Below are 16271 nucleotides of genomic sequence, written 5' to 3' on the forward strand. Positions count from 1 at the left end.
TGTATATATAGATGATACAAGGTTTTAGAGCGAAATGTGCAGTATGCAAATGAATGGTACCACTGGCTCGCCGAATAGCCTGGCACATAAATAGCCAGCTACAAACTGTGATCGGGGGGAGAATATGCCGCTGAAAAGTGGGCGTGATTCTAATTGAAACTGACAGGTTTCATTCAAACCCCGGTAGCTACGAAGGCTGAGTAAGTCTTTGTGGAGAGACTGGTGGTCGCTGAATAAGTGCCCATTAGTTGTGAGGTAGTGTGTTGTTGCGCTGTACGAGGCAGATGTACAAGGTTACAGTGCCGGGAGCACTTGTACTGCTGTAGGAAGCTGGTGCGCAAGTTTAACCACTACCAGGTTCCAGTGTCGGGAGCAATTGTATCGTTGGTGCGCTGAAGGAAGCTGGTGCGTAAGGAAGCCACTGCGACGTTCCAGTGCCGGGAGCAATTGCATTGCTGTTGCGCAGGGCTGGATAAGCCAGTGCGCAAGGTAGACACTGGGAGCACTTGCATTACTACTGCGCTTCATAAGCTGGTGCGCAGGTAGCCGGTGCGCTGTGCAAGTGCCGGGAGCACTTGTAATAGGCGTGCTTGATCTGGCATGGCCTGTTCCCGAGGTAGCCGGCGTGCTTGATTGGTCATTGCCGACGCGCACGACAGCCACGGCTGGTACCAGTGCATGGCGAGAGCACATGCGTTAGGCATTTGTGGGCGTCAGTGCCTACTATAGTTGTATTTGTATGGTAGATTTAGAGGTCCGTGGCAAGCAGCACGACCGTTTTATCTGTTCTTATATGTCACATATAGATTAATCATTTGTAAATATTGCCGATTATATTCCGATTGAGAGTAGATTAGTCAAGTGCGCTAAAAGCACAGCGTATCCCAGAAGACACTTGGGACGGACCAGGTGCACGTTACATAATTTTGGTGGCAGCGGTGGGATACTGCTGTGCACTTGATGCGTTGCGTTACCATCGGACCATTTAAGCAAAATGGAAACTATTAATGAGGACATTAGCGCTATTGTGACCCAGCTCTCGGTTTTGAGACAAGAGCGAGATGATATACTCGATCAAATCCGGCATTCAACGCCCGTGGCATCCCAAAGGCGAAGTGAGGCTAGAGATTCTGGTGTTGCCATTGCGCCACCATCAGGTCAATCACAGCAGGCGGCTGCGAGTGTTCCTGAGATAACCTTGCCATTGAGCCATCATGGGATGGATGAAGATAACCAACCGCTTGCAGGTGCAACGGGGCAGGTACCGCCCGGCGAAGGGGCGCGGCCCAAGGTGCAGTTTGTGGATACTGAGCAAGGCCTTCTGGGCATGAACGAACCAGAGTATCCCCCTGCAGGATTCAGCGGTATGGCACATATCACACAGAGGAGGAGCAGAAGGAGACATCTTCCGTCACCACCTGGACACTTGAGAGTAGCTAGTGCGACGGACAATCAACAGGAGGCCAAAGAACGTTCCAGTGACGAAATTGTGAAAGCAAGGAAGGCGATGAAAGAGCAACTAGATGCCTTACAAAAGGACATGAAGTGCTTGAAAGGGAGCAGAGGTCAAAGTCGCCACCAGCGAGTCAATGACAGATCTCTTAGTGACATAACCTGCTACGAGTGTAAGGAAAAGGGACACATGAGAAAGAACTGTCCAGCGCAGAAAAGTGCAAATGCCAAGGGACAAACATCTGCGAATGGGCTAGCGGCAAATCGATTGATCATTCGTCGGCAACGTCCACAGATGTGTTTGGCGACAGGTCGGAGAAAGTGGAAACATACTGTCAGCAGACGTGGTAAATGCTTCATCTGTGGTGAGAAGGGACATGACCAGAGAGAGTGTATCAAGCGGAACAGTAATTGGTCAAGCAGCGGAGAAAGAAACTCTGACCCAGGGAAGCATCAGATGGGTGCACATAGACAGGCTTTAGAGCCAGGGGTCTATGTAAGTGTTCTGATCAACGGGGTTATGCGCAAGTTTCTTGTGGACACTGGTGCGACAGTGTCGCTGATATCTGACCAAATGTTTAGGGCAATATGTAGCAAAGATGGATACAAAAGGAATCTGACAGACTTGTCACCTGATATAATATCGGCGAATGGTGATCCACTCGTTGTCAGTGGACAAACCAATATATCAATGGTCATTGATAATAATATGTACAACAAGAATATGGTAGTCGCCAGACTGTCCGTCGACGGGGTCCTGGGACTAGATTTCATGGGAAATGATAAGTGTGTTGTAGATGTTGTGGGACAGACATTGACCATTGGAGAGCAGAACGTAGACGTACTCGCTGAGGGGAGATTTGGACTTTACCACCGGGTTACTGTTACAAATGCCGTGAACAATTCACCGGTGAGACACTACGTCTGTGGATCATGCGAGTTCGCTACCACCACCACCAGTAAGCTGAAGCGCCATATCAAGAGGAAGCATAGCACAGAGAAGACGGGGTCATTGACCAAAAGGAGTAAACCAGTGGTTCCAAGGGGCAATGTAGGCATTGGCAGAGATGATACAGAGAAGCATTCTGTTGGATTGGTACCAGACCAGTCCATCGGTAACAAGCCTACGGTTAGGAAACCAATGCGTCCATACCATGTGGTAAGGGCAAAGCGGGTGAAACAGCAGATGAGACCTAGGGTATCAAAAATTTATAGGTGTACCAGGCTTCCACGAATGGACAAGCTTGTCGAGTTGAGAGTAACTGGTTCCGATTTAGATAACAGAAGTAGCATCACCTCAGACACCGAGCCTCTAACTAACCGACGACCACCTCGCTGGATAAAAGACTATGTCGACAACTGCACATGCGCTGCCATAGAAACACTTGTTTAGTGTGATTGTAAGTTTCCTGAAACCAAGAGTCGTTGTAGAATATCTTTGCACAGTGCAAGCCATTGAACCAGAGGCAAAGTTGTGGAGAAAACGACAAGGAGCATCTCTGGACACAGGGTGCGATTGAGAAGTCTTATGTTAATTAGAAATAGAAGATTATATCATGCGGGACGCATGACCTTAAGGAGGGGGTGATGTAAGGAAAATTGGTTTTATGTTGGAGTTATCTCCCTTTTACATACAATTGTTAAGCGCTGTTTTATCTCATTGATTATCGGATGATTACTAATTAATGGTTGGATTGTATAGATTGAAAATGATTCCTAAATATACCTTGATTGATAAGAAAGATAATATACCATGTAAATGTGTTTGTATATATAGATGATACAAGGTTTTAGAGCGAAATGTGCAGTATGCAAATGAATGGTACCACTGGCTCGCCGAATAGCCTGGCACATAAATAGCCAGCTACAAACTGTGATCGGGGGGAGAATATGCCGCTGAAAAGTGGGCGTGATTCTAATTGAAACTGACAGGTTTCATTCAAACCCCGGTAGCTACGAAGGCTGAGTAAGTCTTTGTGGAGAGACTGAGAAGTCTCTCATGTAGCGATTGGTGGTCGCTGAATAAGTGCCCATTAGTCGTGAGGTAGTGTGTTGTTGCGCTGTACGAGGCAGATGTACAAGGTTACAGTGCCGGGAGCACTTGTATTGCTGTAGGAAGCTGGTGCGCAAGTTTAACCACTACCAGGTTCCAGTGTCGGGAGCAATTGTATGGTTGGCGCGCTGAAGGAAGCTGGTGCGTAAGGAAGCCACTGCGAGGTTCCAGTGCCGGGAGCAATTGCATTGCTGTTGCGCAGGGCTGGATAAGCCAGTGCGCAAGGTAGACACTGGGAGCACTTGCATTACTACTGCGCTTCATAAGCTGGTGCGCAGGTAGCCGGTGCGCTGTGCAAGTGCCGGGAGCACTTGTAATAGGCGTGCTTGATCTGGCATTGCCTGTTCCCGAGGTAGCCGGCGTGCTTGATTGGTCATTGCCGACGCGCACGACAGCCACGGCTGGTACCAGTGCATGGCGAGAGCACATGCGTTAGGCATTTGTGGGCGTCAGTGCCTACTATAGTTATATTTGTATGGTAGATTTAGAGGTCCGTGGCAAGCAGCACGACCGTTTTATCTGTTCTTATATGTCAAATATAGATTAATCATTTGTAAATATTGCCGATTATATTCCGACTGAGAGTAGATTAGTCAAGTGCGCTAAAAGCACAGCGTATCCCAGAAGACACTTGGGACGGACCAGGTGCACGTTACAGGACTATCGGCGTCCGGATTATCGCGGGTCCACTGTATTACACAAGAGGATTTAAAAATCGATCAATTGGATTTGTAGTGGGTTTTATCATCATTATTTTTTTTAAAAGATTTCATTAAAGGGCAAATCAATCTTCCTGTTTTCAAAATTTTGATGCTTTTCATTTTTTTAGATGTAATAAATATACATCCTTAGATATTGATGACTGTTTGTAGATTTATTTCTCAAGTATATTGTATATGTACTTATATTTTAACATTTATAACATTTATTTTCTCAGACAAAAACATTTTTAAATTCAATGTATTGTTACTTCACTTAACTCTGTTAATTCAACCATGAAATCATTTCATAGTACATGATCAAGAATCAAGAATCAGAAGTTTCGTATATTCTCATTTATGTTCTGTAAGAGACATATAATATTTACACAACAAGTTATGTACATGTACATGTACCTGTATGTATAATTGGTACTATCAGGACATGCCTGTTGTCATGGCCACCTGGGTCCAGGGCCCAAACACCACCTCACCACCATCTTATGGACCACCATAACACCTTACCTATATATATGTATCAGATGAGGATCAGTCTTAAGGTGTGCCTGTTTAACACCTGGCTATATTTTTGTCAGGTTCACAATTACACCCCCGCCCCCAAGGGGTCCATTTATAGCATGCTGTGCCAGGCTCCTTTGACTAACCTACCTGTAATTAGCATCTTACTCTACCTATATATAATATCGCCGACTGGGATTTAGTTCCTTAAGGCATAACAAGAGATCCCAGAGGGATCTTGGCGCCCACCATTGAATGATCTTTATAGGTTCCATGTCAGATTGATCTTTTCCCTACTTTTCCCTTCCTCTAAGTCTTACTTATCTGTGTAAATTCAGAAACAGCCCTCTAGTACTTTTCAAACAAGGGGAACCTATATACAGAATTTAAGATTTAGCTATAATGGCTGTCTGTCGGCCATGTTGTTTTCGTATTGGTCCCAATATGCAAAACTAGGCACTGAGGGGAACCTACATATGAAATTTGAAAAAGATCCCTTCAGTACTTTCACAAAAATAGCGATAACAAACTTCAATTGTCAAAATCCGAAATGGCTGCCTGTCGGCCATGTTGTTTTCTGATTAGTCTCAAAATGCAATATGCATAACTAGGCACCGACGGGAACATGCATATGAAATTTTAGAAAGATCCCTTCATTACTTTCTGAGAAATAGCGATAACAAACTTCAATTGTCAAAATCCAAGATGGCTGCCTGTCAGCCATGTTGTTTTCTGATTGGTCTCAAAATGCAATATGCATAACTAGGCACTGAGGGGAACCTGCATATGAAATTTCAGAAAGATCCCTTCATTACTTTCTGAGAAATAGCGATAACAAATTTTAATTGTCAAAATCCAAGATGGCTGCCTGTCAGCAATGTTGTTTTCCTATTGGTCTCAAAATGCAATATACATAAGTAGGCATCAAGGGGAACCTACATATGAAATTTGAGAAAGATCCCTTCAGTTCTTTCACAGAAAAAGCGATAACAAATTTCAATTATCAAAATCCAAGATGGCTGCCTGTTGGCCATGTTGTTTTCCGATTGGTCTCAAAATGCAATATGCATAACTAGGCACTGAGGGGAACCTACATATGAAATTTCAGAAAGATCCCTTCATTACTTTCACAGAAATAGCGATAACAAATTTTAATTGTCAAAATCCAAGATGGCTGCCTGTCAGCCATGTTGTTTTCTGATTAGTCTCAAAATGCAATATGCATAACCAGGCACAAAGAGGAACCTGCATATGAAATTTGAGAAAGATCCCCTCAGTACTTTCACAGAAATAGCGATAACAATCTCCAATTGTCAAAATCCAAGATGGCTGCCTGTCGGCCATGTTGTTTTCCGATTGGTCCCAAAATGAAATATGCATAACTAGGCACCAAAGGGAACCTACATATGAAATTTGAGAAAGATCCCTTCAGTACTTCCTCAGAAATAGCGATAACAAACTCCAATTGTCAAAATCCAAGATGGCTGCCTGTCGGCCATGTTGTTTTCTGATCGGTCACAAAATGCAATATGCATATCTAGGCACCAAGAGGAACCTACATATGAAATTTGAGAAAGATCCCTTCAATACTTTCTCAGAAATAGAGATAACAAACTTCAATTGTCAAAATCCAAGATGGCTGCCTGTCGGCCATGTTGTTTTCTGATCGGTCCCAAAATGCAATATGCATAACTAGGCACCAAAGGGAACCTACATATGAAATTTGAGAAAGATCCCTTCAGTACTTCCTCAGAAATAGCGATAACAAACTCCAATTGTCAAAATCCAAGATGGCTGCCTGTCGGCCATGTTGTTTTCCGATTGGTCCCAAAATGCAATATGCATATCTAGGCACCAAGTGGAACCTACATATGAAATTTGAGAAAGATCCCTTCAATACTTTCTCAGAAATAGAGATAACAAACTTCAATTGTCAAAATCCAAGATGGCTGCCTGTCGGCCATGTTGTTTTCTGATCGGTCCCAAAATGCAATATGCATAACTAGGCACCAAGGGGAACCTACATATGAAATTTGAGAAAGATCCCTTCAATACTTTCTCAGAAATAGAGATAACAAACTTCAATTGACAAAATCCAAGATGGCTGCCTGTCGGCCATGTTGTTTTCCGATTGGTCCCAAAATGCAATATGCACAACTAGGCACCAAGTGGAACCTACATATGAAATTTGAGAAAGATCCCTTCAATACTTTCTCAGAAATAGAGATAACAAACTTCAATTGTCAAAATCCAAGATGGCTGCCTGTCGGCCATGTTGTTTTCCGATCGGTCCCAAAATGCAATATGCACAACTAGGCACCAAGGGAAACCTACATATGAAATTTGAGAAAGATCCCATCAGCACTTTCTCAGAAATAGCGATAACAAGAATTGTTTACGGACGGACGGACGGACGGACGGACGGACGGACCACGGACGCAGGGCGATTTGAATAGCCCACCATCTGATGATGGTGGGCTAAAAAATCAAAATTGAGTTTTTGGTATTTTCATAATCTAGAGATAATGACGGTTAAATTGGTGTAAAAATAGCTTTGGTGTGTCAATGACGATTTGAGGCTACATTGAATATATGTCGCATTTGGTACGCTAGATGACGTTGGCGTTACTAACGACGTCATTTTACCAGTGCCATTTTTGACGTCATTTTTTGCAACGTCATTTATCACAGACAGTTGCATAATGCTTTGCTGTTACAGGTCTTGAACTGAAGACTGTTATTTTGTAATTGTTATTATATCTATAGTCATTTAAAAAGAAATAAGTCCTTTTTTAGTTGTCATGATTCATTTATTTACAAGGATAAAATTCGTGATTCACATATTAACTTGAACACAAACATGTATCTTGCAATAAACATATTACATCCCTTGTAATTACACACAAAAACAATCAGTCACATCCCTTACATACAAAAACAATCAGTCACATCCCTTACATACAAAAACAATCAGTCACATCCCTTACATACAAACACAATCAGTCACATCCCTTACATACAAAAACAATCAGTCACATCCCTTACATACAAAAACAATCAGTCACTCCCTTACATACAAAAACAATCAGTCACATCCCTTACTTACAAAAACAATCAGTCACATCCCTTACCTAATACAAAAACAATCAGTCACATCCCTTACTTACAAAAACAATCAGTCACATCCCTTACCTAATACAAAAACAATCAGTCACATCCCTTACTTACAAAAACAATCAGTCACATCCCTTACATACAAAAACAATCAGTCACATCCCTTACATACAAAAACAATCAGTCACATCCCTTACATACAAAAACAATCAGTCACATCGCTTACATACAAAAACAATCAGTCACATCCCTTACACACAAAAACAATCAGTCACATCCCTTACACACAAAAACAATCAGTCACATCCCTTACATACAAAAACAATCAGTCACATCCCTTACACACAAAAACAATCAGTCACATCCCTTACACACAAAAACAGTCACATCCCTTACACACAAAAACAATCAGTCACATCCCTTACACACAAAAACAGTCACATCCCTTACACACAAAAACAATCAGTCACATCCCTTACATACAAAAACAATCAGTCACATCCCTTACATACAAAAACATTCAGTCACATCCCTTACACACAAAAACAGTCACATCCCTTACACACAAAAACAATCAGTCACATCCCTTACATGCAAAAACAATCAGTCACATCCCTTACATACAAAAACAATCAGTCACATCCCTTACATACAAAAACAATCAGTCACATCCCTTACCTAATACAAAAACAATCAGTCACATCCCTTACATACAAAAACAATCAGTCACATCCCTTACCTAATACAAAAACAATCAGTCACATCCCTTACATACAAAAACAATCAGTCACATCCCTTACACACAAAAACAATCAGTCACATCCCTTACACACAAAAACAATCAGTCACATCCCTTACACACAAAAACAATCAGTCACATCCCCTACACACAAAAACAATCAGTCACATCCCTTACACACAAAAACAATCAGTCACATCCCTTACACACAAAAACAATCAGTCACATCCCTTACATACAAAAACAATCAGTCACATCCCTTACATACAAAAACAATCAGTCACATCCCTTACATACAAAAACAATCAGTCACATCCCTTACATACAAAAATAATCAGTCACATCCCTTACATACAAAAACAATCAGTCACATCCCTTACATACAAAAACAATCAGTCACATCCCTTACATACAAAAACAATCAGTCACATCCCTTACATACAAAAACAATCAGTCACATCCCTTACATACAAAAATAATCAGTCACATCCCTTACACACAAAAACAATCAGTCACATCCCTTACATACAAAAACAATCAGTCACATCCCTTACCTAATACAAAAACAATCAGTCACATCCCTTACATACAAACACAATCAGTCACATCCCTTACACACAAAAACAATCAGGCACATCCCTTACATACAAAAACAATCAGTCACATCCCTTACATACAAAAACAATCAGTCACATCCCTTACATACAAAAACAATCAGTCACATCCCTTAAATACAAAAACAATCAGTCACATCCCTTACATACAAAAACAATCAGTCACATCCCTTACATACAAAAACAATCAGTCACATCCCTTACATACAAAAACAATCAGTCACATCCCTTACATGCCAAAACAATCAGTCACATCCCTTACATACAAAAGCCATCAGTCACATCCCTTACATACAAAAACAATCAGTCACATCCCTTACATACAAAAACAATCAGTCACATCCCTTACATACAAAAACAATCAGTCACATCCCTTACATACAAAAACAATCAGTCACATCCCTTACATACAAAAACAATCAGTCACATCCCTTACACACAAAAACAATCAGTCACATCCCTTACATACAAAAACAATCAGTCACATCCCTTACACACAAAAACAGTCACATCCCTTACGCACAAAAACAATCAGTCACATCACTTACATACAAAAACAATCAGTCACATCCCTTACATACAAAAACATTCAGTCACATCCCTTACACACAAAGACAGTCACATCCCTTACACACAAAAACAATCAGTCACATCCCTTACATGCAAAAACAATCAGTCACATCCCTTACATACAAAAACAATCAGTCACATCCCTTACATACAAAAACAATCAGTCACATCCCTTACATACAAAAACAATCAGTCACATCCCTTACATACAAAAACGATCAGTCACATCCCTTACATACAAAAACAATCAGTCACATCCCTTACCTAATACAAAAACAATCAGTCACATCCCTTACCTAATACAAAAACAATCAGTCACATCCCTTACCTAATACAAAAACAATCAGTCACATCCCTTACATACAAAAACAATCAGTCACATCCCTTACATACAAAAACAATCACATCCCTTACCTAATACAAAAACAATCAGTCACATCTCTTACACACAAAAACAATCAGTCACATCCCTTACATACAAAAACAATCAGTCACATCCCTTACATACAAAAACAATCAGTCACATCCCTTACATACAAAAACAATCAGTCACATCCCTTACATGCAAAAACAATCAGTCACATCCCTTACACACAAAAACAATCAGTCACATCCCTTACATGCAAAAACAATCAGTCACATCGCTTACATACAAAAACAATCAGTCACATCCCTTACATACAAAAACAATCAGTCACATCCCTTACACACAAAAACAATCAGTCACATCCCTTACATACAAAAACCATCAGTCACATCGCTTACATATAAAAACAATCAGTCACATCCCTTACACACAAAAACAATCAGTCACATCCCTTACATACAAAAACAATCAGTCACATCCCTTACACACAAAAACAATCAGTCACATCACTGACATGCAAAAACAATCAGTCACATCCCTTACACACAAAAACAATCAGTCACATCCCTTACATACAAAAACAATCAGTCACATCCCTTACCTAATACAAATAACAATCATTTTATATTTTATTTGGTAGAAACAGATTGCAAAGTGAACTCCAGGACTCCCTCAGGATCATATTGTTACAATTAATTACATGTAGTGTAAGAAGATAAAACATTTATTTTTAAATTGTATTTAACTGTATCCTAACAAGCAATGCTCATTTCACAATATAAAATAAAAGCATGTGTACAGTAATTAAGTTTTCATCAATAACAATTTTGATCTCAACTTTCAGTTCACTCTTCTGTGTGGGATGGGTCTAGAGGTGGGCTCTGGGACAGTGGGCAGGGGACATAGAAGGTCCTTAGACGGATCCTTTACAAAAGGCCTGATGTTTTTGTACAGGTACCCTTTGCATCCAGTCTCACTGGCAAACCCTGTGGAATAATCTTCCCCATCTTCACAAGCCTCACTGGCGTTGTCTCCCTGTCAACACTTTTTTTAACAGTAACCATTCCTGAAAGAAAGAAAGAGGAATTGCATGTTGTAATTGAACTTAGTTTTAAAAGGGATACACATAAAAATCTTAAAGAACCTGTACAAAACCATTTTATTTTTTAACCGGATACAAATTCTGCATACCCCACATACCAAATACATCATTAGAATCAGACTCATAAATCTAGCGGAATTACCCATGGAGGTAATTGATAATAAAAGCGCAGTACATTACATAAATTAAATGGATTGAAATATGTAACTATAGCAGTACATGTACCTGAAGTGGTTGAAGCAAAGTGAGAGTGATGGTATTTCCCAATACCAGGAACCGCTCTAAATACAGGCTTGAAGAATTGTTTCCAGTCTCTCCAGATCCACGAATTTGGTGACATCTCACTGTATAAATCTGCCTGGTTATGTGAGGATGAAGCATGAATTGTCATCTTCAGGTCAGATAAACTATCCACATTATTGCGTCGGATTTTCCTTCGGGCAATACCAAACATCCCATCAACAAGACAACGGGCATGATATGGCTTCATGAAATGTAGATGGATGTCATCATGATATCCATTTGCCACTCTCCAAGCCAGATAGCTTGTGACAACCTGAATCATAAAAAAAATAAAATTAGGTTCATTGTATAAAGCAGTGTAAGAACCTGTATTATTAAGTTTATTATATTACTGGCCTGCTTTATACTATCATGTCAAAAATAAGACACCTGTATAATAACACTATTGTGACTTCACAAATACGAAATTTTGGAGAAATCGGAGATGAGTGGGTATCAACATTCAACAGCTTCAAAAATATGTAACTTATAATGTCATAATGATTATGTAATGTTGAATAATTGTTTCAGTACAAAGAAACATACAGCCTGCTCCTTATATTTGCATAACTACAAGTTTTGTGATAAACAGAAACTTACACTGCTGGCTTTTTTGAATGAATTCAGTTCAACTTGGCAAATGATCTTAACTGATGTGCCACACTCCTTAAGGTGTTTTCTTAACTCAACAACAAATATTCCATACCCGATTCTTATTTTGGCCACCACAATTGTCTGCATTCAAATACACAGTTTTTTCTCCTTCCCCATGGTATTCGAAGAAGTGGTGCAACATAGATACAACAGCATTGGCCGAGTGGCTCTGGGCACCATCCAGACCAATGGACTGATCCTCGCCGAACAAATAATTTGTTTGCAGGGACCGACCATCATTGCAAATACCAAATAGATTAGCTTTATATGGTGACCTGAAAAAAAAGCTGTACAATATCAGAGAAGCATGGTGTTCAAGATCATTGCTTTTAATTTCAATCGGATATTTTTTTATTCTGATATTCAAGATTGAAACTTTACATCTTTAATACATGAATTACATTTTATGAAATATGATCCAATACTACAGAGATTTAATGGTTTTAAATGTAACCTGTTCTACCAACTGCTTCTCCCTTTTAACAGACTTAAATTGTTTTTTTACCTGAAGTACAAAGCTCCTTCCTGTCTGCAATGACTGGGCAGAAGTACACTTTGAGCATAATCAAATGTGTAGTGGACATCATTTAGGTCCATGGAAGTTGGAGGAACAGGAACAGTAGACTTTGGATGACCCTGAAGACCTGCAATAGCAGCATGACATTTTTGTCGATAATGGTCTCTCTCCTTTTGGGCTGATGAAATGTGTTCTGCAAAGTCTGTGCTGGCCTCCATTTTATCTGCCTCAGTGATGGCCTAGATACAATATGTAAAAAAATATTATCTTAACATGTCATCAAAATGTTCTATATACATTGTACATACAAAATGTATATAATGAACCTATAAAAATGTATACCAAGATGTTTAAAGCAATACAAGTTTTCTTTGTAATTTTACTAATAAATTCATACCATTATTGTTATGAATGAATATGTACCGGTATGTAGAATTATTACAATATAACTATCTGTTTATCTAAAATTAGAACTCCGATATATTAAGATATTTTGGTTTTAATGTCCATGGATATTAAATTAGACTTGTTTTGATTAGGTTCTTACCTTCTGTATCCGATTCCTAAAGGATTCACATTTGTGACATACATCTGTCTTGCAGGACATGAACTGGATGTGTGGGAGACACTGGTGCCACATTCTTCTGAAAGTGGTCTCAGATAGGCATCGGTTTTCTGTTTCACTGTTGAAAATAGATATGTCACTAGATCATAAAATTGGAGTGTGACGATTATAAACAATACTAAAACCAAATAATTCAATGTCATTTCCAAAGTTTGAAATATATTATTTTCATTTTAACAAATAATTTGGACAAATTCCAAGATATCTAGTGATGGAAGATAATTTATTAGCAGCTTGTTTGTGTTTATAATTAAAGCATAGTTAAAAAATATTCTTATAGCTAAACCAATTAATAAAGACATTATTTTAAATGTTTTATGATTATAAATCAAATGTATCTGTAGACAATATTTAATTCATAACAGTGAAAATTGGCACTGGTTTATCATGGATTGCTGTATGAATTGAGTACCAAGTACTTTTTTCATTATGAGGATAATACTTACATACATACTTGGCTGTATTTCTTATGGACAGATAGATAGGTTTCACTTCAAGGTAAATATGTTGGTGGAAAGCTGTCCTGTCCACGTGGTGCAGCAGGTTGGGGCAATTCCATCTCATCTGCATACCTAATATATAAATGTAACTGCATTAAAAAATAATTTACATCAAAATTCATTTCCAAATATCTTATTGTGCTGATAGTATAATATACCGGTACAATGGAAATTGGGAAACAGACAAGGTCTGTATCAAACTGTGACCTATTACAATTGAATGTACATGTAAATAAATAATATAGCTATTATATTTCAAAATACATGTACCCGGTATGTTTATATTTATTCAAGGTGACTTGAGATAATTTTTTTAAATTAAGTTTTGCACATGTTAAGTTAAATTACTAACAGTTGTATTATTTATTTATTTTTCCCCAGCAAAAGAGAACAAAATACAGACTGCACAGATAGTCTGATGTTAATCATGACATGCACGACAAGTATGAATATTCTACATACAGAACTATGGGTTTTACTTTTATTTATTTATTTTTTATTTGTTAAATACCTGTGTATAAGTACACATACAGCACAGCACTTACCTTGAAATAAACTGGACAACTTGTTGAACATTATCATAGGTCACTGCATTTTTGGATTTTTTTCCCTGTATTTCCATGTATCCGTGGAACAGCACCATACTTGACGAAATGGGCCCTGATGTTTTTCAAGTAATGTGCATTTATGTTATTAACATAAAGGAAACAAGCCTTGCAAACACTTGTGTTCTGGAATTGGTAGTCAAAGCGATGCCGTCTGACGTTAGTTTGACCATGCATTCCCCTTGTCATGCCACATGCCTGGAGCTGTCCAATAATTAGCATGTCCCTGCCATCTCTCTCCATTCCCTGCACATTCAATCTGTTATCTTTGATATCCATATTGGGAAATTTGGACAGACATCCCTTCTTACATTTACGCTGAGCGTCACGTTCGTCCGAGTTATTTTCGTCATCATCATCATCATCATCATCAATTAACATCGTTGTCATCACTACGTAATGTGTCTTGATCAGAATCGTTTTCTGTGTCCCTTTCAACGTCATTTCTGATAAAAACTCTCATCCGAGTATGTAGAATCGGCGAATTAATAACGCTAATGCCGTTACTCACATCATCATCATCATTATCACTCTCGATGTCATAGTCAAAATCAACATCTTCATCCTGATTACCGGAGACAGAACTCACCTCTTCAGCTGTACCACTGTTTACCCGACTTGTACACGAAAAGAAATGGCTAAAATCATCGTCTATCTCACTTGCTAAATCGCTATCACATCCGACTACATTAAAATTTGGCGGAAGAGACATCATATACGATTTCTTGATGCGTTAGACCTAAACACTCCCATCTGCCATCTTCGTAGCGAATGTAAACAACTACGTAACTACCGGAAGTGTGTTCGGCAGAAAACGGGGAAACCCCATTCGTGTCGACATTTTTGTTGAATAAACAATTTTATTTACATTTACCGTTAATGTCATTGAATGGAAAATTAACCGACATATCTAAAGTTTAAGGACAGGTATTTAAAGTTCATGTATAACAAAGTATATCAGCTGCATTTTGTGTTTTTGCAACGCAAGTGGGATTCCCGTTTTCGCGCGAAACGGAAATAGAACGGAAATAATAACTCTGACGGAATTCCCTTTTTCTTCGTTTTCATTGGATAGAACTTAAGGACCTAAATGCCAGCCGGCGGCTCATTATTATACTGTTAGCTAATAAGTGTAAGTACAGGAAAAGGGCTTAAAATAGAAGTATAAAATCATAGTCCCAGAACAACTCGTCTGTTTAGTTATTGTTTTTGTTTTGTTTTTGTCATGATATTATTTTCAATATTTCTGTATTCACAGAGATAAATATATATATACATGTACATGTATGGAGATTTTTTTTCATGAATCATATTTCAAATTTTTTACATAAGGTTATGGGAAAGACAACGATAAACCGATGTAGGTTGAGTCAGCAAACATGTCTACCTCCTACCAGCTTTTGTACTTGGATAGAACGGCATATACTACAGTAGTCTAAATACAAAACAAAATGGAGGTTAGTTCCAGTTAAAAAACAATGTAGTAAAGCAGAGGTTTGAATATTAAACGTACCTTGATCTGTTTACAAACCTCAATCAAGTTTGAATTACACCTCCTCTACTTCCTGGTCGCTTTCCACGAATCACTGTCGTAAATGCGGTAAGTTACCCATGACCTACTTTCTTAAAACCCTGAAAATTTCCACGTAATTGATCTAAATATTGAAAGATATAATGTCTGGCGTGATCTTTTATTTTTAAACAAATCATGCGAATAATCATACTAAAATACGACATTGTCTGAAAGAAGAAAATTTACAACGATTGACGAATTGGTATTGTTCTGGTTATATAACGGACCATTGACTGTGAAAGACATCGCTGTATCTGAGTACAGGGGGACTACGTAAACATTCCCCC

The 16271-nt window shown here is 38.9% G+C and overlaps 2 protein-coding genes across 3 annotated transcripts in view; both read right to left on the minus strand.

Moving 5' to 3' along the window:
• Positions 1-16002, minus strand: part of LOC117341087 — a 38684-nt gene extending 22682 nt beyond the window's left edge. The window contains exon 1 of one of the 2 annotated variants that reach the window (XM_033902920.1): positions 15925-16002. The gene's annotated coding sequence lies outside the window, so the exon portion shown is untranslated. The remainder of the gene's footprint in view (positions 1-15924) is intronic. The other variant, XM_033902919.1, reaches the window with a different exon arrangement.
• Positions 10668-15190, minus strand: LOC117341086. Its single transcript, XM_033902918.1, has 7 exons — positions 14352-15190; positions 13753-13878; positions 13229-13364; positions 12670-12920; positions 12217-12439; positions 11454-11784; positions 10668-11192 (listed from the first exon to the last, which is right to left on the minus strand). The coding sequence occupies exons 3-7, from the start codon at positions 13319-13321 to the stop codon at positions 11053-11055; spliced, it is 1038 nt and encodes a 345-aa protein (XP_033758809.1). The 5' UTR covers positions 13322-13364; positions 13753-13878; positions 14352-15190; the 3' UTR covers positions 10668-11052.
• Positions 16003-16271: the final 269 nt, after the last annotated feature.

This window comes from Pecten maximus, chromosome 13, assembly GCF_902652985.1.
Source record: "Pecten maximus chromosome 13, xPecMax1.1, whole genome shotgun sequence".
Taxonomy (NCBI): domain Eukaryota; kingdom Metazoa; phylum Mollusca; class Bivalvia; order Pectinida; family Pectinidae; genus Pecten; species Pecten maximus.

What these genes read in the sequence shown, in the direction of transcription:
- LOC117341086 (XM_033902918.1), bottom strand. Translation starts at nt 13,321, where the DNA reads ATGTGGCACCAGTGTCTCCCACACATCCAGTTCATGTCCTGCAAGACA. An exon ending in TTAGGAATCGGATACAGAAG is followed by an intron (nt 12,921 to 13,228) that starts GTAAGAACCTAA and finishes TATTGTATCTAG; the next exon opens with GCCATCACTGAGGCAGATAA. An exon ending in GTGGCCAAAATAAGAATCGG is followed by an intron (nt 11,785 to 12,216) that starts GTATGGAATATT and finishes TTTATGATTCAG; the next exon opens with GTTGTCACAAGCTATCTGGC.